General features: G+C 39.1%; 1 protein-coding gene across 2 annotated transcripts; it reads right to left on the reverse strand.

Annotated features, from left to right (window-relative positions):
- Positions 1-96: 96 nt before the first annotated feature.
- Positions 97-21,829, reverse strand: klhl3 (kelch-like family member 3). 2 transcript variants are annotated; one of them, XM_042493181.2, is made up of 15 exons: positions 21,721-21,829; positions 18,798-18,932; positions 17,417-17,523; positions 17,206-17,327; positions 14,761-14,923; positions 14,408-14,517; positions 11,432-11,548; positions 10,045-10,194; positions 9,744-9,861; positions 9,426-9,623; positions 7,621-7,722; positions 6,659-6,787; positions 5,788-5,928; positions 5,410-5,553; positions 97-4,463 (listed from the first exon to the last, which is right to left on the reverse strand). In XM_042493181.2, exons 1-15 carry the CDS (start codon positions 21,768-21,770, stop codon positions 4,435-4,437), a joined length of 1,815 nt encoding a protein of 604 aa, XP_042349115.1. In that variant the 5' UTR covers positions 21,771-21,829; the 3' UTR covers positions 97-4,434. The 2 variants fall into 2 exon arrangements, with proteins under 2 accessions (XP_042349115.1, XP_042349114.1); XM_042493180.2 differs by having other exon boundaries at positions 18,798-18,956; positions 21,721-21,805.
- Positions 21,830-23,794: the final 1,965 nt, after the last annotated feature.

Raw genomic sequence — 23,794 nt, forward strand, 5'->3', positions numbered from 1 at the left:
AATATTTCTAAGTTTGGATAATTCAGGATATAATGCACAGAGGAAGCAGGAAAGATTTTGCAAACCTAAAAATAAATTTTCTTTCCTTGAAATAGATCATATTTTTTACTTTTATTTTTGCTGTCTTTCATTCGACAAAGTTGCACCTTTAATATGTGACATGATTTTATGTCATTTACTTGTCTATTGTTCAGTTATTTCCATCAAAGCAACATCTTAACTCGAACTATAACTTGCAGAGTCTTGTCAAAGTGTGTCAGAGATCCCAAAAAAAGCCGGAGTATGTTACTCCTGTTCACATTTGTATAAAACGCCATCATGTTCTTAAAGGAAAACTCTTATTCAACACGAATACCCTTTTCCACCAACATGTAACCGGTTTTGTTCTGGTTCCTGATTTCCTCATTTTGAACGATCAGAGCATTTTGCCCAAAAATAAGTTGGTTCAGAACGTAAATATTCGGTTCTCAGCTGGAACAAAAATAACAATATAAAACAATCAAAGAATAGACGTTTTTTTCTTGACTTTAAGTGCGACTGTGACAACATCGGTGTCATATTAAACGACGGAGAGGTCAGAGCGGCAGCGGTCTCATTCATAGTTGGTCTGTGCTTGTTTTTGGAAAGTTAACAGGTAATCATGTAATCTGAGGTCTTGGTGCTGCTGTTTACGTGCATCATGCATCATGCAACGCCCTCTAAAAACGACACGTTTGATTACAGTCGTTCCCTGACGATAAAAAGCACCAAAGATTCGAGAATCCCGAACAGAAGCGGTTCAAGAGCGACGGCTCGGTCGGTGGAAAAAGGGTAAACGACTGTGTTACAAAAAAATCTAAAGTGCTAACTGCATAATTTTACAATTTCAGACAAAAACGCACAGAAGCCTTTTTTTTTTTTTGCAAAATAAGCCTGCTTAGTATTCGTTGTTAAATTAAATCATTTCAAGTTTGAAGGTTTACAGATCGGCTGTAAGTTCAGTGCACAAACTTCACCTCTGAATAAAAGTTCAACAAACCAAACGATCTTCCAAACACACGACTGTTAATAAACTCACAATATCAACTGTTTAGTTCACAACTTCCACAGTTTATATTAAAAATAGAACATCTGCGCTTAGTAAGAACATTATTCCTCTGAAAACGTACATACTTTGTAACCAAAAAACAAAAAAGAAAGTTTCTTCAAGGTAAATTTAGTAGCTGCTCTTTAGCTTTGGGCCGAGTCAGCACGGATCAGGAGCCCTGAAAAAGTTTCTTAGAGTCGTTTTAATATCTTCACAATAACTATTCAATTCGATTCGGTGAAAAGCTCCAGAACAGTTACTAAATCGACCTTTAGAGAAATCGTTTTATCAATTCCTGTTTCCATGTCAAGAATGAACGCTGAATCTCGACCCTCCTGGTGTTTGTTTGTGTCAGTCCGTCTACGTCAGATCAGATTGCATATAGTTAGAACTTCATGTTGATTATTGTCTACAGTATAAAAGTGTTTTTAGACTGAAAAATGCATTTTCCCTGCAGTCCAGGCAGCTACGGGTTTCCATTCTTTACTTTTTGAAGAAAATCGCAGGTTCAGATGCGGATAGGAAGCTTAAACATCGTCTGCTGTGCCTGAAATCAGCCTTCAGTACGTTTATCGTTTCAGCCCGGTCGACCGAAGAAAATGTTGGCATTTTACATTTCTGCAAACCAAAGACACGTTACATTTGTACTATGGCAGCAAATTGTAAGCACTTTCCTTCATCGTTTTTCCAATATTTCTATAATGAAGCAGAGTATGAGCTCACTCTGTCATCAGGAGGTGGAGGCGATGGCGGACGGTGTGACAGCGCAGCGAGATGGATTAGGGGTTAATTTTCGGGAAAAGGGTGTGAGGCGAAAACCTGCAAAGCGACAGACAAGTTTTCAAAGCAACAAACAAAAACAAGCTGATGTCTTTTTGCAAATCATCATCATGTTTCCACCAAATGTGGGTGTTTTAGGCCCAAACGTGATGTTTGTTTTTGTGCCTTAATTTAATCACAGTTTAACCGCAGCAAAGTTCAAACACAGAACTGTAAAGAAATAAAGTTTCAACATATCTGCTGCATGACAGAAAATGAAACTCATCCATGGTTTGCTAAAACGTACATGCCAACATCTACTCTGGCGATTGGGGTTTGTTTTCTCTTCCGTCACTTTAAGTATCAGATTCTCTGTGAGCATTTTATGCTCTATGTAGTGCTCTCAAAAAATCCCACAAAGGAACAAAAAGGTAGTGTTCGTCTTATAAAAAAAAGAGGAAAAATTTCACCTTTCATTCAACACGTCTTCATCATGAGCGACGATGACTGTTAAGTGTCAGAAAATGAGTTATTAGTTACTATAATGCCTAATGTCTAATGTAGGAGTTTCAAACACAGCAGGACTTGAAATCTGAGTCGATAAAGAAGATCTAATTAGAGCTGCACAATAAAGTGAAACTCAGAAATAAATGGCTAAATACTCTTTTACTCTGAGTATTTTGGAGCACTCAGTGAAGAGGTTTTTCTGTTTTAAATAATAAATGTTGTCAAAATATTGCTGTTGCACGAACTAAAAGTGTGAGTTTCAGATCCCGTCTGTTAATGAGGAAAAGCGAGCGAGGAAACTTCCTTAAAAAACAAAATATTCACAGAGATAATTTCAGCATGTTGTTCGCAAATGAAGTCATTTTAAACTGTGATCACATAAACTGAAACGAGCTTCCTGGAAGACAAGAAAAACACTTTCTTCAGTCTATATGAGGTGCGACTAAAGAAGTACACGATTTGCAAATTTGACTAAACATCCAAAAAAACAGTTTGTGTTAGTGTTTCACTTTTTGTCACGAGGCTGTGAAAACTGTCGATAGCGTCCACGATTTCTGGAAGGTTGCAGGCAGAAATGAAAAGTTCGGCGGAGAACTCGGTTCATGAAGCAGCTCCTATAAATCTCTGTCTTTCCAAAGCTATGGCACCAGCTAAATAAGCACAGCTAAAATACAGCCAGCATCATCGTCCGATGAATGTGAGCGGAGCGCAGAGCGAAGCACGACGACGAGGCTGAGCGAATGAAATGAGAACCTCACTCTGATTAATGCTGTAATCAAATGTCCCAAAACAATAAATAGAAAATCTTAAACCTGCATCTCTAACATTAGAATGTTACAGTCGGATTTCTACAGTGCATTTTGACGCTCTCCGTCAGCGAACGCGCAGAAAGAGATAAAAACACCATGTGACTCCAGCATTATTACCATCAGCAGAACTGGCACGTTTTTTTTTCTTCTTTTTTTTCCAATTTCTGATGAAATGATTGGCCTTTAAGTGGTGAGTCTAAACTCTCCCGTGAGTAACGAAGACAGACGGCTGAGCGGCCGTCTGTCTGTCAGCAGGTCAGTCATCCAGTTGGTCAGTCAGAGAGACGGCAGACGTCCGGCTCGGCCGATCAGTGAGTCAGACAGCCAGCCTGCCGGTCTGCATCTGTCAGTGCAAGCGTTCAGTGCATCAGTAGTGCGTCGACTCAAGTCCTGCTGCGTCGAATCAGATCAACTGGAAGCCACAAAAAGTGGCTCTCTTTAAAAACAATCTCAAAAATATTAAATATAACAGCTGATTTGCATATAAGATGTTTTCTACATTCTTAAAATTGTCTCGCGGCCCTCTAGGTCCAGGCGTCCAGGTTGAGAGCAAATACACTCAGCAGCTGATTTGCGAACCAAACGACCATTCAGCAGCCGGACCTGCTGACGAGCGGCGCAGGAAACAGACAATTTCGCAAAAATAGTTGCTGTAAGCTGATTTATATTCTAGGAACTGTGGCAAGTCTCATAATTTAAAAAATAAGTCTCACGGGCGTGCTCAGTTTCCAGGACTTTGGATAATTCTTCTGCAACAGCCAATCACGAGCCAGTGTTGCAGAGCCCTGATAACTACAGCAATACCGTTAACACTGAAGGCGCACAGAAAACAGCGAGCTGCTGTTCTGAAGTATTTAGTTTCTCAGATTTGATGCAGCCCGTCACATGAGCGCCATCATCTAAACTCGGCTGCGTTTGGCCCGTCAGAGTCTCTCAGACACCAGCGTCCGAGTCTCACGTCAGCTGATACAGCCTTTTGTTTTGTGCTTGGCATTTTAAAAACTCAGCAAGACAAAGTTCTGATAAGCCCACTCTGCCGCGTTTCTCATCCAGTGCAACAGCGTCCTTTAAGAGTCGAGATCTCACAGTTAGAAACGCACAACGCAACGAAACCACGGTTAGCGCCAAAAAACTCCTCAAGTTGCCTCCTTAATTAAGTCAAGGGAGGACTGAGGGCGTCCCGTCCATTTGGACAGCGTTTACTTCTCTGCTGCCTGTGGAGCTTCAGACGTCAGTGTGAGGCTCGGTGGAGTCGGCTGCCGACGCAGAGCTGCTGCTGCGGGAGGCCTCAGGTCATAAAGGCTTGTCAATCACGGCGACTCCTGTAGGAGTGAGAGGAGAGCGAGAGAGGAGCAGCTACGTGAGCAGCTCAAATGTGAAGAATCATGTGAACGTCACAGAGAGAAAATTTACCTACGGATACAAATAAAGGAACCTGAGCCTGAAGAGAAAACGACAGGGTGTCTGCAGGGATCAGGCACTTAAATTCAGAGCTTTTTAAGACCTTTTCAAGTTTATTTTCAGCCAAATTTAAAACTAATTTTTGGACAAATAATCTTTTGATTAAAGCATTGCAGGTGAATAAATGTAAATAGTTTATAAGTGGTCCCCTGCAGGTTTAATGTGGGAATGTGTTTTCAAAATGAGTCCAGTTAATCAATTTAACACCCACCAACGTAATAACAGCCCATACATGCAAATCTGCAGCTTTTAATGTAATAATCTTACAAACGCAACACAGTTCCCACAAACATAATAGCAGTTGCCCTCTAAAAACGTAATACGTGATTTCCTGCAAATGTAATAGCTATTAAATTTGCAGGGATTGGTTATGTTAATGAGCTGACTCGAATCCATCGGCTGGTGTATAAATAAACAAACAACAATGACCACAAAGATCACTTTTCATTTTCATCCACAACAGATGTGAGAGGTTATTACAAAAAAATTGTGTTAAATTTGTGGTTTATTACGTTAGCGGGTGTTACAGTCCACATTTTGCCAACAGATCCATGCAAGTAAAAAGTAAAATATTTGGTTTAGTGGTCAAAAAAAAGGTTTTTCACACAGAAGAGCCTGACTTATGTTGACAAAAAAACAAATTATACAATGGAAAATTGAAATTAGATCATTTGTGTCAATTAAGACCTCAAAAAATCAAATTTAAGGCCTTATATTTACACAACTGAATTTAAGACATTTTAAGACTTTTTAAGGTCCTGTAAACATCCCAAATATGACCGTGTTCGGTGTGATGACCAGACTAACCTGCGTAGCTGCGTCCGTTGCTCATGTTCGTGGGGATGAGGCTCCACTTGTCCGTGGCCGGGTTGTAAAACTCGACGGAGGAGAGGTTACAGGAGCCGTCGTCTCCTCCGATCACGTACAGCAGTCCGTTGATGGCACAGACGCCTTCAGGAGAGAGTTGTACATTTTTAAAAAATCCTCAAACGTCTTCTTGCCATTTAACATATTATCTATTTTTAGCCATTACGTTTATGGCTGTCCTGATCTTGATTATTTATTTATTCATTTTTAATTTGACCCCTTTCTAAGTCCCACCCCCCTTAGTAACTGTTAGCAACAGCATCTGGCTTTTATGCGACAGCTGGTTGAAGGTTTCTGCGTCTGTGGTCGTTATCTGACCTGCGTTTCGTCGGCACATGTTCATGTCACAGACCAGTCTCCACGTGTTGGTCTGTGGGTCGAACACTTCCACGCTCTTCCTCACCAGAGGACCATCATGTCCTCCTGCTGCGTACAGCTGACCGTTCAACACACCCACTCCTGGACAAAAAATAAATTACAAAACAATCCCAGAACTTAGATTTGAATATGCATGTTACACACACAGGATAAACGTATAATTTATATTTTTGCAAACCAAAGGTGAAGGTCAGCACACTGTAATGAACCATAATACTTCTTTCTATGATTTTTGCTCCTACAATTGCAGACCAAGTCCACCAGGTGGTGCTGCTGCTGTGCAGGAAACTGTTGGCAAAAGCTCAGTACTGTATCATTAAGTGTAATCTACGTCCTGTGTTTGGCTGCTTTGACCCTAATGAGGTAATCCAGCTCTATATTCAGGGTCTGTGCCAGGCTGACCTACACTCTATCTGCTACACATGAACACAATAATAGAAAAATAATATTGGGGCGTCCAGTAGCTCAGTTGGTAGAGCGGGCGCCCCGTGTGCAGAGGCTATGTACTCGCCACAGCCGCCGCTGGTTCGATTGCAACCTCGGCCCTTTGCTGCAGGTCATCCCCTCATCCCCTCTCTCTCCCCCCTTCAGACTTAAGCTGTCCTACCAAGTAAAGGCAAAAAAGTCTTTAAAATAAATGAATTAAATAAATAAATTAAGATGTTAATAATATTGAGACAATATCTAATGACAGTTTATTTCCAGTGTAAAAAAGTGTGCATCTCTTTCCAATAGCCACAGTCAAAGCTGTATCTTTTTTGAGTGTGTGTATTATATACGTAGGGTAGAATATGTGTGTGCGTGTGTGTACCTGCTCCACTGCGCCGTGTGCTCATGTCAGCTACGTAGCACCACTGATCAGCGACAGGGTCGTACTCTTCCACTGTGCTGAGACACTGACGGGACGCTCCATCATATCCTCCTACTGCATATAACTTGCCTGCAGATGCAAACACACAAGGACATTAAAGAGACAGTTCACCACAAAATTAAAAATAATCGTTTTTCCTCTTACCTGCAGTGCGATTCATCAGTCTAAACTGCTTTAGTGTGAGTTAAGTGACGGAGATGTCTGCCTTCTCTCAAATATAATGAATCTAAAGGGCACTCGGCTTGTGGTGCTCAAAGCGCCAAAAAATATATTTGAAAACAGCGATGTCTCTTTTTCACAGTTACCCAAGATAATCCACAGACCTTTGCTGTGAGCAGTTTCATGTTGGAACTATTTTCTTTCTGCTAAACTACACCTGACAACCGTATCACTGCACAGAAGGAAGCAGGCAGCGGTGTTAGGCACTCGCCTAACACCACTGAGCGAGCTAACGTTACAGCTCAAAGAAGAACGCCATTAATGTTTCCATCTCGCGACGAGCCTCTCATCCATGAGAAGATGCGCGTTTATTCCTGCACCGTGATACGGTTGGCCGGTCGAGTTCAGAAGAAAGAAAATAGTTCCGCTACAGGTATGAGGAAAAACATGTAGTTTTGTTTTGGGGGTGAACTATCCCTTTAAAATATGTAACATTTAAATTTTGTCCTTTCAATTGAAATGACACATGATATAATCCAGATCTCTCTCTCAATTCAGTTTCAAATTCAATTCAATTAGCTTTATTGGCACAAATGTTTGTAAAACAATATTGCCAATATCTCTCTCTCTCTCTATCACACACACACAAACACACACACACACACACACACACACACACACACACACACACACACACACACACACACACACACACACACACACACACACACTTGTTGTCTTACCATTGACCACCCCTACACCCACACTGCTGCGTCTGGTGTTCATGGAGGCGACGTATATCCACTCGTTGGTTTTATAATTGTGCACTTCGACTGTGGATAAACCTGAAGGAGTAAGAAGAACAGAAAGGCAAACAGATTAGATTAAATAACATTAACAGGCTAGACTCTCTGTGTGTGTGTGTGTGTGTGTGTGTGTGTGTGTGTGTGTGTGTGTGTGTGTTGATGCGTTTGTAGGTGTAAACATTTTGTCTCCAGCTCGATGAGTTGAGGAGGAGAGAAGAAGAAAGGCTCCCGTGTCTCTTGTGTTTTCTGTTAACACTGCAGCTCTGCTACTGCAAGCAATTATATTCTGTTCAACAGATAAAGATGCTAAACCGGATGGAAATAATACGTCTGAAACTACTGAACAGGATAACTAAATCAGCACTTCTGCTCTGATAAACAAGTCAAGTGCAAACTTACTCCTCACACATTAACTTATTTTACTCCAGACATTTCTCACTGAATTTGTATATTTTTAGTGAACTTTTCTTCTGTAATTAGATGCCACTAAAACTGTACTTTGGTTTCCCAGTATACATCCAATATTTTTTGCACTTTTTTCATTCTTCAGATGTGCAGGAACTGTTGTGTTGGTGTGTTAGATGACTTCATCATTAATTATTTTGTAATAGTAATGCAGGAAGTGAAGAATAAGTGCAATAAGTGCAAGAATAAGTGCAAAAATTAAAAAGATTTATTATAATTATTTTAATTTAACGGATAGTATTTGTTGTAAATAATAAAATTATTCTTTATCTTGTTTTTTTATCTTGTTTTTTGGATTTGATTTACTTTTGTTATTTGATTTTTACTGTAAAGCGCTGTTAGTATGTCTTTTTAGGATGATGCATCCTCCACAGTTAGTTTAAACCTCAATGTCTTCCTCAAGTAAATACCTACCTCTATATGGTAAAGTCTTAGTGCCTGCAAGTTATGTTTGACCGTGATACCTGAGATGGACCAGTGCCAGTAAATTTAGTAACACAAACACATTCCTCACTTCTCAAGAGAACCTTAGTATCTGACATGTTAGTAATTGATACCAACCATCTACGTCATGACAACTGCACAAATACCGCTGTCTTCTCTCTGTTCTGTGATGAACGGCTGCTTGCATGTTTCTTTCGTTTCTGTATCGACCCGAGCGCTCGTAATAAACGTTTCCTGATTGTAGCTTCAACCGGTGTCTCCGTTCCTCAACTTCATCACAGAAAATCCTATCAATCGCTCTGTTACTTTGTTTTAAAAGGGGCTATATAAATAAAGTTGTTATTAATATTATTATTATTTCCAATCTTATCGCTATGTCCTAGTCATCGATTGAAATACTAATATACATCCAGTATCTCAGAAAAAGGCTATAAATAATTTATCTCATCACTCAAAGCCTCAACATTAACAAATTCTGTAGAATTAGAAAATTTAGGGTTTAAAAACCTTTTGTTTTCCTTGTTTTAGCCTCGCACAAAATAACAGAATTATACAGCTCATATCTTTGAAAATCAGTTGTGATTGGACAACCGATAACTCTCAAGAAACTCTTCACAAAATTATTGTACTAATTTGTAAAATGACTGTTGGTCAATTAGTCGGAGCATTTTCTCAGACTAACTTTTCATGACTTGAAAATTTTCAAACACATTTTCTGGACCTGTGAAGGAGCAAGAATGTTTATTTACACTGGACAGAAATAAAAATATAAACCTGCTACTAATAACTACTGTAGATGCAGTAGCAAAGTCCTTTAGCGTGTAAATGTGTACCTATACTTCCGTTAAAGCCTCCCACGGCGTACAGTAAATCCCCGAGCACAGCAGCTCCCAGAGTGCTGCGTCTCTCCTGCATGCTCGCCACCGCACTCCACTGGTCTCTCACTCCGTCGTACACGTCCACCGTTCGCTCCCTCAGGGAACTGTTGAACCCCCCTACCGCATACACACGGCCCGCCATGGATACCACACCTGGACGCAGTGACAGACAGAAACAGGTCAATGTTACCTGACCTTCACGAAAGGATCATACTGTCTAAACTAGTCAAACTTTCATTCAGTCACATGCAGCTCTACGAACCACAGACTGACCTGCCCGGCAGCGTCTTGAAGGCAGGTCGGCTACCTGGTACCATCGATCTTCCTGGAAGTCGTAACACTCCACACTCCGGATCGCCTTCGGAGCCTGACCGCCCACCACAATCATCACCTGCACACGCACACTTTCAGTGTCAGACATCTGAATTATACTAAGTGTGTTAAAATACAGTAAGTGTTTACAAAAGAAAATACACAGCTGATACAGCTGCTTTTTACAAGGCTAGTACACATCTTGTGCTACATGTCCAACTGTCATGTGAAAATGTGCGTTTGCGTGTGCGTGTTTGTGTACTTTTGGGATGCTGATGGGAGTTCGTGGTCGCGTCCTGTCTGTCTTGATGAGGTGCCGCTGGTCAGCTGGCAGCAGGTGATACTTCATTGCTTCTATGAGGAAATCTTTACAGGTGTTGTTGTTCTTTATCAAAGCCTCTTCCTCCACAATCTGAAACGGAAACAAAATTTTGGGCAAATTTCACCTTTGTCTGAAAAACAAAATTATTACACAGGATTCATAGGATGCGTACAGTGCATTTAAATATATTTGAGTTGCCAAGTTACTATTGTCAATAGACAAATATTCCACAATGGAAAACTTACTTATTAAACTTCTGGAGGATACTGTGTGTTAGCGGGTTTCTGTAGCTTAAGGCAAGGAGACTTTTTAAGACTTTTTTAAAGAACAATTTTCTAATAACCAAAACTGAAGAAAGACAATTTTATTTTGCCCATTTATTTTTTTGTCCAGTGAAAAAGCTAATTATCTACAACAAATGTTTAAAAAAAAAAAAACCCTTTTTAGAGCGGTACACATGGAAGACAATGAACATAATATATTATCAAGGTATCTCTTTGGTTCACCAACGGAAGTGAGAAATATCTGGCATTTCTGGACAGTTTTCTGGGCGATTTTGTGTTTCCCAATGAGTTTCAGAAAGGAATTTGTGAAATTATTTAACAAAAAAATAGATGTTGCAAATTATTTGAGATCAGAAACTGATTAAGACAAAGAAAAGGATTTAGATTAATGAATTCAATGCCTTTTAGGACATTTCAAGGATCCGTGGGAACTGTGTGTTAATTTTAGTCAGACTTTAGTTGTTACTTTTCCTGTCGTCAATCTATTATCATTCACTTGCTGGAAAAAGTCCACTAGAAACACAGTTTCCTGTTTACGTGCCAGAGAAATTCTGGTTTCACCAATCCCCTACCCTGACTACGGGAACCAGGTTTCTCCAATGCGTGACTTTTAAGAACAAAGAGTGAACTATTATCAGATCTAACAAGCTCCAAAGGAAAAAAATATAAGCTTCACTCAATTTTAGTCTCAACTGAGGCACTGTGGTGCACTTTTAGACCTTGTTTGTCTTTTCGCATGTCTGCATGTAGTAGGCAACTAGACTTGGTGTTAGATCTTGATTCATTTCCAACTCATACAAGAGATTTCTTAAAAACTCAGAGGACTAACATCTGTAGTCTGTCACTTACTGCAGTTATTTCTATAGATATCATGTGATCTTGAAGACTGAGACTCTTGACTGACCATTCAGGCAAACCTTTGTCTATGACTAGTAGAGTATTTTACGTGAGCGACATACACAACAATGCAGAAGACAGCCAAAAGTGAAAAATAGTGGTGACGAATGCAGAGAAGGTGAAGCAGAACAGAGAATTTCTTTTACCTGTACCAGGTAATCCCTGGACAGCAGTGGAAGTCTGACGTGCTCCATCAGTTTGGGCATGTACTCCAGACGAGCTGGCTTATCGTTTTTGATCCAAGAAATCATCGCCTCAAACACCTACCAGGGAGAGAGATGGAGAGGAGAGTCAGACGGCAGCGTAACTGGATAAGAAAAATAAATATTAAGAAAAATGGAGACAAAATGCTTACAGGGATTGTTCAAACTGATTCTGATTTCTTATGCAAAGTAATGTTCTTTGTCCTTTTTGCACTTAAAAATACAATTACTTGTGAATCTAAGTATTTTGTTTGTTTAAAACACTGTTTAAAAGAAAAAAAGGGTGAAGAAAGTTGTGTGTGTAAGTGAAATAAGTTGGAAATGCAAAGCTAAAACTAATGCGTCACTGCAAAGGTTTGGAGACACGGTGAAATGATTTGACACGCCTCACCATTTAGATGATATAACTCATTGATTGTGTAAATTGCATCGTCTGAGCTGTCGATACCGACTTCTTTCAAAGTGAAATACTGCTCACAGTTGCACCCAGCGGGACATCTGCATAACAGAGGTGACAGACCTTTGTCCTACGTGTTTTTCTAACCAAAATCTACGACTTTACATCGATAGATTTACACACATTTACACTTGATCATCCCCTGTTGGCCTGTGGAGCAGCTCCACTCAAGACAGACGGGCGGCTGAGTGCCCGCCTTTGTGCACAAAGGAACAACAGCGATGGCAGTTGAGGGAAAGAGGGCTGTTACTCAACCACTTTATTCTCTTCCAGCATTTTAAACTAGCTGATGTCTGAACTCAAACTAGAAATCGTTTGCCAACAACACAGTTCGTGCTACTCCCACTTCACGTTCACAGGCCACAGAAACACAGACACGTCAAATGTAATAAAATAAGGCACATAATAAAATGTATGTGTTGCTAAAAGGATGGAGACTGCATTGTTTTGGGTCTGTGTGTCTTGCACAAAATAAAGTTACAACTTCAAATACCCGTACCCCAGGACCCAAGACCCAATCAGGTTCAGGTACATATTGTATTATGGTTAATCGGGTCCTTTTCTATGACTGCAGGTCACAGAGCCGTTTATATTATCTGGATCAAAGAGGAAAATTGATCAGTGTTGTAAGTGTGCATTACTGCTGCTTTTTTTTACTTCAACTTTTTTGTGGCACAGAACATTGACTGGTATTTTTGATTGGTCAGCACCACTCAAACATTTAAAATCACATTTAAACTGCAGCTTTGTGCCAAAGTTCAAATTTGAGTATTTAAACAAACAAAGGAATTATATATCCAGTGTGCAATACTAGCTATAACTCCACACTCAATGCAGCCCTTGCATCAATGACGTTGCAAAAAAAGTTAAATGAATATAACTCAACACATAAATAACAGCAGCCTAAGTATAAAATGTAGAGAGGACCACAGTACTGATGACATGAAAATCTTTGGGCAATCACAAACTGAAACTGCAGTTGGCCAGTTTAGGGTTGCTGCACATTTTAATGGACAACATTTCAAAACTCATGCATGACTTTTCAAGGACCCATAATATTGTTTTCTCCTTGCCCTGCGTTTTTCAAACATATCAGATTCAAACTTTATTCAAAGCATAGTTCCAGTTAGAAATTATGTTATGTAGCGAGAAAATTAAGAAAAGTACTTATGGTAACAAAACATAGTCAAAATTTGACACATATTAGAGTTACGGTACATCAACAGCTAGAGGAAATGAAAAAGCAGTTTTGTTACATTTTATGGAAAATTATCCATGGAAGATTACTGTAACAATTTCATTACACACGGCAAAATTAAATTAAATTAAATTAAATTACTTTTCCACTTTCTGACAATTTCACAACATCTCCAACCCTGGAAACTGTGATTGTGAAATTCCATGACTTTTACAGGTTTTCCATGACTTTGGGAACCCTGCCAGTACCACACCAATACCAAGTATTTGACTGGTAACATCCCTTTTCTTCACATACTGAAAATCTGGCACAGAACTGAGTCCACACAAACAAAAAAATTTGGCCTATCTCACTCCTCTATTAACTCTTTCCACGCCAGAGTATTTTCATGAAGTTGCCAGCGAGCAAAAGCATTTTTGCCCATCTTTCCCCAGAATGTCAGGAAGCAGCACAGCTACAGAACAGTCCCTAAGTAACGGCTTTGCTGCAAACTGCATATTTACATATTTTTCTGCTTTTTGGGAGCTGGAAGGAATCCAGCATCAGATATCAGTTTATTCTTTCAACACAACCGAACTGGAAACTCACTACACCTGAACTCACACCGCAAGCAGCGCCTCCTCTTGTCCGCCTGTCACACACACACCTGGTGCAGGAGGAGAGAGAGTGGGAGACACTGGCCTGACGGCTGCTTGTTCTGTGGTTACTGAGAGCATCGAGGATGGGAATAAATGACAATATATTTCCTCCTTTTCCCTGATGATCTAAATAAGTCACTAAATGTTTCTCCTGTTGCGTTTTTTAAATATAACACAGCTGAGAGGGTCCGAAAAGCCTCTTCTCCTCCTGTCACCCTGGTACCTTAGATTGTCTTGTTTTATTGCTCAACATCCTTAACGGTGTCTCCAACACTGTAACAGTGAAAACACTGACTGAGCTAAAATGAATATTTCAAAAAAAAGACGTGGGGGTCTTAGTGTCTATTTTTATTGATCAACCCACCAATAAATTGTAGCAGATAATTCATTGGTATCTGATTGTGGCAGCCAGTTTGACAGTGAACAGTATGACACTGTCCCTCTGTGTCTCAGTCACTCTGACTGCTGCTGCTGACGGCAGGATGACACACAGATGCTCCCTCACACTCGCCCTGTTGACTGACAGAGAGACGTGCTGTCCTCTGGATACGTCTGCTGCCAAGCTGAGCTTATGAGGCATATGATGTATGTGTGTGTGTGTGTGTGTGTCCATCGTGCTGTCTGACCTTCTCTTCCGTTGAAACAGTGAGTTTGTCGCTGGAGATGAGGCTGCACACCTGCTGCAGAGAAAGTCCCAGAAACTCCTCTCCCTGCACCACCTCAGTGAAGTGCTGCTCTGAGAGACACAAACATGCAGGGTTACACACACCACAGACTAAACATCACCCAAAACTTAAATTTTAACATGCATAAATGTCTGTGGTGTGATTTTCTAACACTCATGCTTAGAACATGACATGGCATTTTTCACGACTGGTGAAACTAACCATTACATAAAAGTACCTCCACCTAACAAACCACATATACATACAGTGAAAAGATGACTCAGAATCTGTGGTGTGAACATCGAGAAGCTTACCGGCATATGCGTGGGCCTGGTTGAGAAGCTGCGTGCATGTGTGCAGGTCAGCGAAGGCTCTGATGCCCAGACAGTTGGTGGGGTGAAGCTGAGACTGCAGGAACTCACAACAAACCTGCCGAACATCCATCAGCTGGAGGAGGCTCGCTGCTGGCAGCAGGACCTGCAGTGAGGACACAGACATAAAGTCGATACTAAACTTTATTGAAAGGAACCGACTCAGGTATCCATGTTCTGGGGCATCTTATAGATTCAAACATGCAAAAAGTTTTAAAAAATAACATTAAGAAGCATAATTATTTATCACCCACAGCCAAAGATTTAGGAGCTGGAAGTCAGTTAGCTACTAGTTTACCAAGATACCTAAAAATTCATTACTTCAACAATGTTGCTGGTCAGTCAGTATAATTATTAATTAACTGCTCAATCAACCAGCCAGGCAGTTACCAATCAGTCCGGCAAGTTGGCCAACAAGCCAGCCATTATCCCGTGTGCATGTGTGCTATTTTAACCTTCCGAAATTTTTTTGTTAATATACAGTCTCGTTTCACACTGGAAACTTTTAGCCCTGAGTTAAGTCCATTTTCAGGGGATAACCCGGCTCCGGAGCAGGGCCTGCAAACCTCAGGCTGAAGGGTTAGCCTAACTGGAATGTGTCAGGAATGTGCCAGTATGAATGGTTTCTTAGCCTGGGGAAAACAGCAGCGTGCTGTCCAAAGGGCTTCACATGGCAAAATTTTAAAATAAGAGAAACATAATATAAGATGACACTAACGATATACATAAAGTTCTGCAGTTAATGCATCTTCTCACTCGAGGACATCCAAACGCAGCTTAAATGTCTGTTGTACCCCTTTTCCATCAAAATTAGCATGTGGAGGCGACCTCTAGCTGAGTTCGTAGAGCGTGCGCCCCATATTGCTGATGCTTCTGCAGCGGCCCTTGTTCAAGTCCGGCCTGTGGCCCTCTGCTGTGTGTCATTCCCCTTCTCTCCCCTTCTTCTCTTTATACATCTCTTACTTATTCAGTCTCTCTTTCTGAACTGGATCGATGTTTGCCTGCTTTGACAGAGACAGATTGTAATTTGTGATGCCGCATCAAAGCACCTGTTAAGGAGCTAAAATTAGCATGTTCCTCCAGGTGTTGTGTTTCCATCGATGCCGATCAGAGCCGGAGGTGACAAATAGCTGTGACTAATGCAAAGTCATTTAATTCGGATGTATATGCTGATAATAACCTTTCCCATTATACATAACAGTCAGATGTTAGTGAGTGTCAGCAGGATTTTTATGCAGTGTTTAACGGGCTTTAGTCCATCACTTAGTGATGCAGGCAGTGAGTGTACTTCTGAAAACACGATGCTCCCACTCAGAGACACCCGCTGCTACATCCCGGCACATAAACTTAACTGGGTCAGTGAGACAGTCTCTGTCGACACACACACTCGTCCTCTGACTGTACATTGTCACTGTCTTCTCTGCAGTCTGCGCACAGCTGCCCTGAAGCCTTATGTCTTCTAAAAGGGAGCATCAGGCTGACTAAACCTTTGCTAAAAGCAGCTGTGACACAGACACACAGACACAGACACAGACACAGACACACACACACACACACACACACACACACACACACACACACACAAACACACACACACACAGAGGACTGAGGGCAGCACAAACAACTCATGTATTGCGCAGTGAAAACACAAAGTTTGAAGACTGAAAACAATCTTTTACTGAAAATGAGTCAGTAGTCAAAACACACATTCACCAGTGAGCCAATCAGGCGGGCACGCTGCTAACAGTGGGAGGATTTCCTGCCTCTCTCCATGCACACTTCCTGTGCTAATAATCAGAGGAAGCATCCTGCCTGCAGTTTGATCCTGCTGCATTTATTCAACCCTGCGCCAGAGCCATGCAGCTACCCAGAGTTAATGCCACTGAGAAAAACAAGGCCTCAGATGCAGAGCGTTCACAGCAACACACAGCTCACAAACGACCAGCTCTTACATCTCATGTCATAAAACACCTGCTCCTCAGGTAGGTTCATTTTGGTAGGTCTGAAATTTAAGGGAAAAGCCAAAAGAGTTAAAGCAACCAGTCCTCAATTTTTGTTTTTATTTGTTTTTAACTTTTTTCTGTCATTTTTTGGTAAAATCCAGGGTTGGTTTTTTTGTTTGTTTTTCATAACTTGTAACTTCTTCCTGTGTTTTTGAAAGAACTCGAGCAAATTTGCTCAGGTATCAAAGGGTTAATATCCTGCTAATGCTCTTACTGCTGCTGACCTGCGACATCAATTATCTTAAAGCAAAACTCAAATTGGAAATAGGGTAAAAGCTCAACACAAGAAAAAAGACAACAACTCATTCTCACTCCCTTCCGTGTCAAAAACACTCTCTGACACACACACACACACACACACACACACACACACACACACACTCACCTGGACGTTGTCCTCTGTGACCTCGATCTCAGCTGTGTAGATGTAGTCCACCAGCTTCCTCAGAGTCTGTCCATCCACCTCTCTGATCTCCACCTGATGGGCCTTACTCTCACTCATATCACCTACAAAACAAACACAGTTAAGGACATGTCAGCACACACACATCGGATGTCACAGAGACCACCTTGTGTGTGTGTGTGTGTGTTTGTACCTGTAAACATGGCACAGAAGTAGGGGCTACAGGACGCCAGGACCACTCTGTGAGCTGGCACTTCAACACTCCCCGCCACCAGCTGGACGTCACACAGCATCTTTTTACTGGAGTACGAGAAGAAACAGAGTGTGAGAGAGAAACTGTTTGTGATAACTGCTGCTGTAAAAAATAAAATGTGTGTATACAAGCCAAGAAAAGGGAGCATCTTTAAAGCCAAGTATGGCTGCCAGAAAATGTGCCGAACAAGGTGTTAAATCTAAAGGGTTGTACTTTAAAACTCCTACATGATATAAATACATATATATGGATTTGATGCAGTTGGAGGTTTCACGTTTCAGTATCACAGTCAGGCAAAAGCTTGGGTGGATTTTAGAACAATGGGCCCCTGAGTACAGATATGCAAAAGGCCCCACCACCTCTCCTACACAGCAACAAGACACGGACTTTGTGGTGGGTTTGTCTGTTTTTCATTGATATTTTTGACAATTCCTCTGCATCTTTTTTTCGTATTTTTGATTATCTTTCTGCTCGTTTTAGGTCTCTTTGTTGTCTGTAATTTCAGTGACATGTTGCAAGTGAGGGCCAAGGGTACTCCTGACACTTTGGGCCCCTGGACCTGTGCCAGGTAAACCTGTAATCCCTGCAAGTGTGGCATACTAATCATAAACTGTCTTGTCTGACTTTTCATATTTTCCTTTTCCCCTTTGTAACACTGACCAACAAGGAAACCATTTTTCACTTTTATTCTGATTTTATCCTTAAAAATGTAACCGTGTGTTTGAGTGGATGATCGCAGTCTGGTCATTTTTTATTTTGAAACCTCTGTATGAGGTTCAGTACATCGCATGTGTTGTTTTTCAGTGTTTTATGTGAAAACAAAGACTGTAGCAATAGCCCTAAAAGAGCAAGAACGCAGGATTATTTTCAATCTAGAAACAGCTTTATCAGAAAATCTGACATGTTTTGCAGCTGCATTACTTCCTCTTGTGTTCAGGCTCTTAGTAGATCATGAAGTTGGATCTCAGCCTCTCCTGAAATGGTTTACTACTTCAGAAACACAAGAGGAAGCATTTGTATTTTTATTCTGAGGGAAAAACCTGCAAACCAGATCGACCACTGAGATGCAAGTTTTTCTATGAAACTAAAGCCAACGAGAAAACTATGAAAGGTAGATTGTTGCAGAAGTAATTCAGTACTGTGGTGACATTTTCAGACAATCCAAAGAATTACTTATTATTTGTTATTTTTCTGTCTGACAGAGCTGAAAAAACCTCCTCACATACTTACCCCAAAAAATGACACGTCAAAGTAAAATGGTCATATGTATAAACCGGCTTAATTCTTTCTGTAGGGACAAAAGACACAGTCAGAAACACACCTCCTCAGGTCATTCATCAGCTGGAAAGCCTTCCTCGTGTGCGTCTGGTTGAACGTGTGCATCCCTCCATTCACCGCGTCCTCCTCTGAGTCCGTGTTGCAGTTTGGACGTGGCGAGGCCGGTGTGGCCACCAGACTGGTGAGACATGAGAGGCAGTGTCTGGATCAGTGGAGATAAATTGCGACCCAACAGTTAGACTACTTAAAAGATCATCTCTAGGTTTTGTTTTGTTTTTCAAGGTCTTTTTTTATTTTCCAAATATATCACAAAAAAGAAAATAGCGTCAATATGATGCATCTGAAACAAATTCCTACCCAAACTCCCACTCCCCACCCACTGGATCATTAATAACTTTAACCTAAATAAGACATAAAATAATATCTTAATAACTACTATATTTATTATTTGTAGAGCTAATGAATTAAACCAATGGGCGCCACTCTTATGAATGTCTTAACCGGACTAAATAACCTTTTTAAGCATGCTTATTTAAGTGAGAATCCTGGCTGAATTTAACATAATTGTATGACATCATTTTTGCCGAACATCCTTCAATCATATTCACCATGAAACATCACGACAAAACCAAAACCAATAACATGTTAGTCACTTAACATGTTAAGTACTTAATGACCTCTCTTTCCTGTCTGTGGCACTGTCTTTTCTTTAAAAAAAAAAAGCAAAATAATCTCCTCAAACAGCTGGTCTCTGTAGTTTTTAACAAACGCTATGCAGGAGCACAAGTTACATTTGCGAGGGACTTTATTTAGCAACGGGTTGATGCACATTTGCAGTGAATGTTAACAGCAACAGGGAGGTGTTTGTGGGACTGAGTGAAAAAAACAATAGTTGTGTTCACAGAAACGTAAAAACATGAGCAAAAATAACTTAATTTACATATGATGCAAAATTCATCTTCAGGCATTACATGAAAGAAAAGTAATGTGTAAAAATGCACAAAGACAAATACAATGTTTATAATGATGCCCCCTTTAATGAGTGAGTGATGTCATTTGTGGTTTATTCAGGCAAAAAGCTGTTAGGCTCGGGAACATTTCGTCTTTCTATTGTGTGACTCTATTCAATTTAAACTTTAGACTGGATTACATCTCTTGTCATTGAAATCAGACTAGGGTTGCAAATTGTAATCACTTCCCTTGATCGATTATTGGTAAATTTAACATTGTTTAACAAACAACAACATAAAAATCTTGCTTATTTCAAACAATATCAAATGTGTTTTTTTCTCAATCAAAGCTCAAAGCAAATATGTGGCCCACTGATGTGTTTTTGTCCACAACACAGAGGAATATCAGACTTTGGCTACACTTAAACTAATCAATGACAGGGATACACTAATTGTTCGTTTTCTTTTCACAGGATTTGTAGACCAAACAGAAAATTGCAAGCCTTTTCATTTAAGCCCTACTCAGACAAGTACACAAAGAAAAGAGTAAAAACAAAAACATTTCCTGTTAGCGATGTTTCATAAAGCAGAAAAAAAACTGATACTTTTCCCTCCAAGCCACATGAAATCTTAAAACATCTGTCAACGTTAAAATTCAGTTGAAAAGTTTAATGAGCATCCATAGACCTTAGCTTGCTTTACACTTAAAAATGGATTATACTTTTAAGGAAAAGGCCTCACAGGCCAACCACTAATCAATGGATGAGAAGGATGTTATCAAGCCTTCCATTAGAAAGGGTAACTTACATATAAACAACAGCAAAGATAATAAAAATATTGAGTAACCAAATGTGTCCTGCAATTACCTGAGAGCAGGTGGCAGAAAAAAGGGACATTATCGAGACTTGATATAATGAAGCATTTGCTTGGTTTAACCCTTTGATACCTGAGCAAATTGACTAGATTACTGTCAAAAATATGGTAAGAAGTTAAAAGTCTCAAGAAAATTCCCTGAATTTTTTTTAGGGAAAAAAAGTAAAAACCAAAAACGGTAACTAAAAAAAATATCGTTTTCTGGGCATTTCCTCGTTTTTTGATCTTTTTTTATAATTATCTTCTAATATTTTCTCCTTATAAAAACAAGAATTAATTTATTTTAATTTGTTGGTCATTTTCTTTTCCTCATTTCTTGCCAGGTTGCTCATTGTCTTTGATAGCTGCGCTTTCAAAACACATTTCAACAAACATCAATTTGCTCAGTTTTCAACGGATTAAATGCAATTAAAGGACGTCTGAGAAAACTGATGTCAGTCCAAGTTTCAAATGGTTAGAGTCACATTTTAAGTAAAATAACAAATGACTGTATCCACTGTGAGTGTACAATACTGTAGCTTATCTTTACATTTATGTCCACAGTTTAAAATACAGCTCAAACAAACCACAGTATTACTGTAACTCAAAACAGCACAAGTCCGTAAACTATCAACACACTCACGACTCTTACAGGTCACACACAGCTGGTTTCTTTTTGTCCAAATATGACAAAAAGTTTAATAAAATTGGTTGTTTGTTTTGAATTTGTTGCGCGACAGTTGGCATGCTAACTGTTAGCATTGCTAATCATTTAACTTCACCGCTAACATAAGGCTCTGATAGCTTCCGTTAACTGCCACAAATCGTTTCTCACATCGAAGTAAGAATTAATTTTAGGAGCCAAATAACGTTTAGTTTGCCGTCTTGAAACAACAACCGCGAGGCTTTAATGTCTGCATGTTAACTTGGAGTTTGGTTTAGCAGCTTGACTGCATCAGCTGAGCAGCCAGCGATGCTAGCTAACTTACCGAAGCTAACTAGTCAACAATGCTAGCTTGCGCGCTAACAGATAGCTCGCGGGCTGTCCGCTTTAGGATTTATGACCGGTGACATGTCATGTGAGGTGAAATGTTCATCCAACAGATGTAGAAGCAGCGTGAATCACAGCTTTACTAAATAATCCCCACCGCTGAGCCAACTCACCCCAGCGACACACCGTCCATCCTCCCGGAGTCAGATACAACAGCAGGCATGAGAGCCGCGCAGCCGCACAGATCGTCTGTGTTACAGAGAGCGCTCACTCCGGACCTTAAATCATGGACGGACACATACAACCATAGAAGACAGACCAAAAATAAATAAATAAAAGATAAAAAAAATAAAAATAAAAAACATAATAATAATTAAAATTTATATATATATATATATATATATATATATACATACAACCATAGAAGACAGACCAAAAATAAATAAATAAAAGATAAAAATAAAAATAAAAAACATAATAATAATTAAAATTTATATATATATATATATATATATATATATATATATATATATATATATATATATATACACACATACAACCATAGAAGACAGACCAAAATAAATAAATAAAAGATAAAAATAAAATAAAAAACATAATAATAATTAAAAATGTTAGATTTTATATATATATATATATATATATATATATATATATATATATATATATATATATATATATATATATATATATATATATATATGTACACATACAACCATAGAAGACAGACCAAAAATAAATAAATAAAAAATAAAAAACATAATAATAATTTAAAATTATATATATATATATATATATATATATATATAGAGAGAGAGAGAGAGAGAGAGAGAATGTTTTACTCCCTTGTTTTATGTTAATATTATTCATATGTTTTTTTATGTTTTTTATAAAGTTTTGAATTGAAAACAAAAATGTAAAAAACTAAAAAAAAAAAGCTTTGGGGTGGGGGGGGCTATTATCTCTACTGAATTTTCCATGTTAATATTAATAATATTACTAAATGTTAGATAATAAATAATAGCAATTACAATATAAAAAGAAATTAGTCACAGGCTACATATTGATAGGTGTCATTTGACCTTTATTTATATCTCTGAAAGAGAAATATTTCAATTCAGCTCATGCACAATATCTTAAATTTCTGCACATAAAGGGCAAAATGGTTTTTATTATTTTTGTTGTTGTTGTTGTTATTGTTGTTGTTGTTGTTGTTTTTATCCCATTGACCATGGAAAAATGGAATATAAAATATTTTGTTTTATCAAGAGTTATGATATTTATGGTTATAAACAATACAGTAATTACTAAAATTAATTATGACTGTCCTAAATACCCTAAACCCAGGATGATTTTTTCAAATGCCTTTTCAGATATTCGGTTTACAATTATTAAAAAAAAACAAAAAACAACACAACCTTGCAGTTGATTACTTAATCAATAATACAACAGTCAGAATTGTTGCTGATTCATTTCTGATTCTTCTGACAAATTGATTAATTGTTTCAGCTGTCAAATGAAAACTTATTAGCATTTGTATACCAGGCAACACTCACGTGTTTTATTCTGAAAATGACTGTTTAAGAATGTGGCTCAATTCATTATATAAGTTAAAAAGATCACAGTATGACCACAATCTGCAAATCAAAGTAGCTGAGAAGAATTTAAATCACAAGTAGGGTTTACATTTGGATGCATATCGCTTAGTTTGGATTTTGTTAAATAAAAATACAGTTTTAATGGAAACTGAACCCATGTCTACTTCAGGGAGATGATTCTCACATTTTGTCGCTGTGTTTAGTAAGTGACTTTATAGTGTTCACACGATGCATATTGCTAATAAAGATGCTTATAAACAGGTTCAAGCATCAGTTTTTATTCCAGCATAGGTGTACTGGTCTCTGTGGTTTTAATGAAACTCTTGGCACAGAGAGACTGCGATCAGCAGGGGTCCAACGGCAGCTTCTCATCCTTCAGGCCTCCTAACAGGTTTAATCTGGCCAAGATCCCGGAGGCAACAGTTAAGTGATCTCAATTATATCAACACAGTTTGATGCTGCAATGAACAACAAAAGATAAACATGCATCAAAATGTAGACTTTTATTGGTTTGTTCTGGGTATTTCTGCCATTATTGGGAGGAGAGATAAAGAAAGTTGGTCAGATTTTGTGAAGTTTTGGATCTTCACACTAACATCATGTGTCAGTGATTTATTTTTAAAATCCTGCT

Source organism: Plectropomus leopardus, chromosome 8, assembly GCF_026936395.1.
Source record: "Plectropomus leopardus strain MGB_pleo_1.0 chromosome 8, ASM2693639v1, whole genome shotgun sequence".
NCBI classification, from domain to species: domain Eukaryota; kingdom Metazoa; phylum Chordata; class Actinopteri; order Perciformes; family Serranidae; genus Plectropomus; species Plectropomus leopardus.

Bases quoted from the DNA above. Each gene is read 5' to 3' on its own strand.
- klhl3 (XM_042493180.2), bottom strand. From the start codon at position 21,770: ATGCCTGCTGTTGTATCTGACTCCGGGAGGATGGACGGTGTGTCGCTG. The intron at 17,524-18,797 runs GTGTGTTTCTGA...CTCGTACTCCAG, and splicing joins CTGATGAATGACCTGAGGAG to TAAAAAGATGCTGTGTGACG. The intron at 9,862-10,044 runs GTACACAAACAC...GTGCGTGTGCAG, and splicing joins CTCCCATCAGCATCCCAAAA to GTGATGATTGTGGTGGGCGG.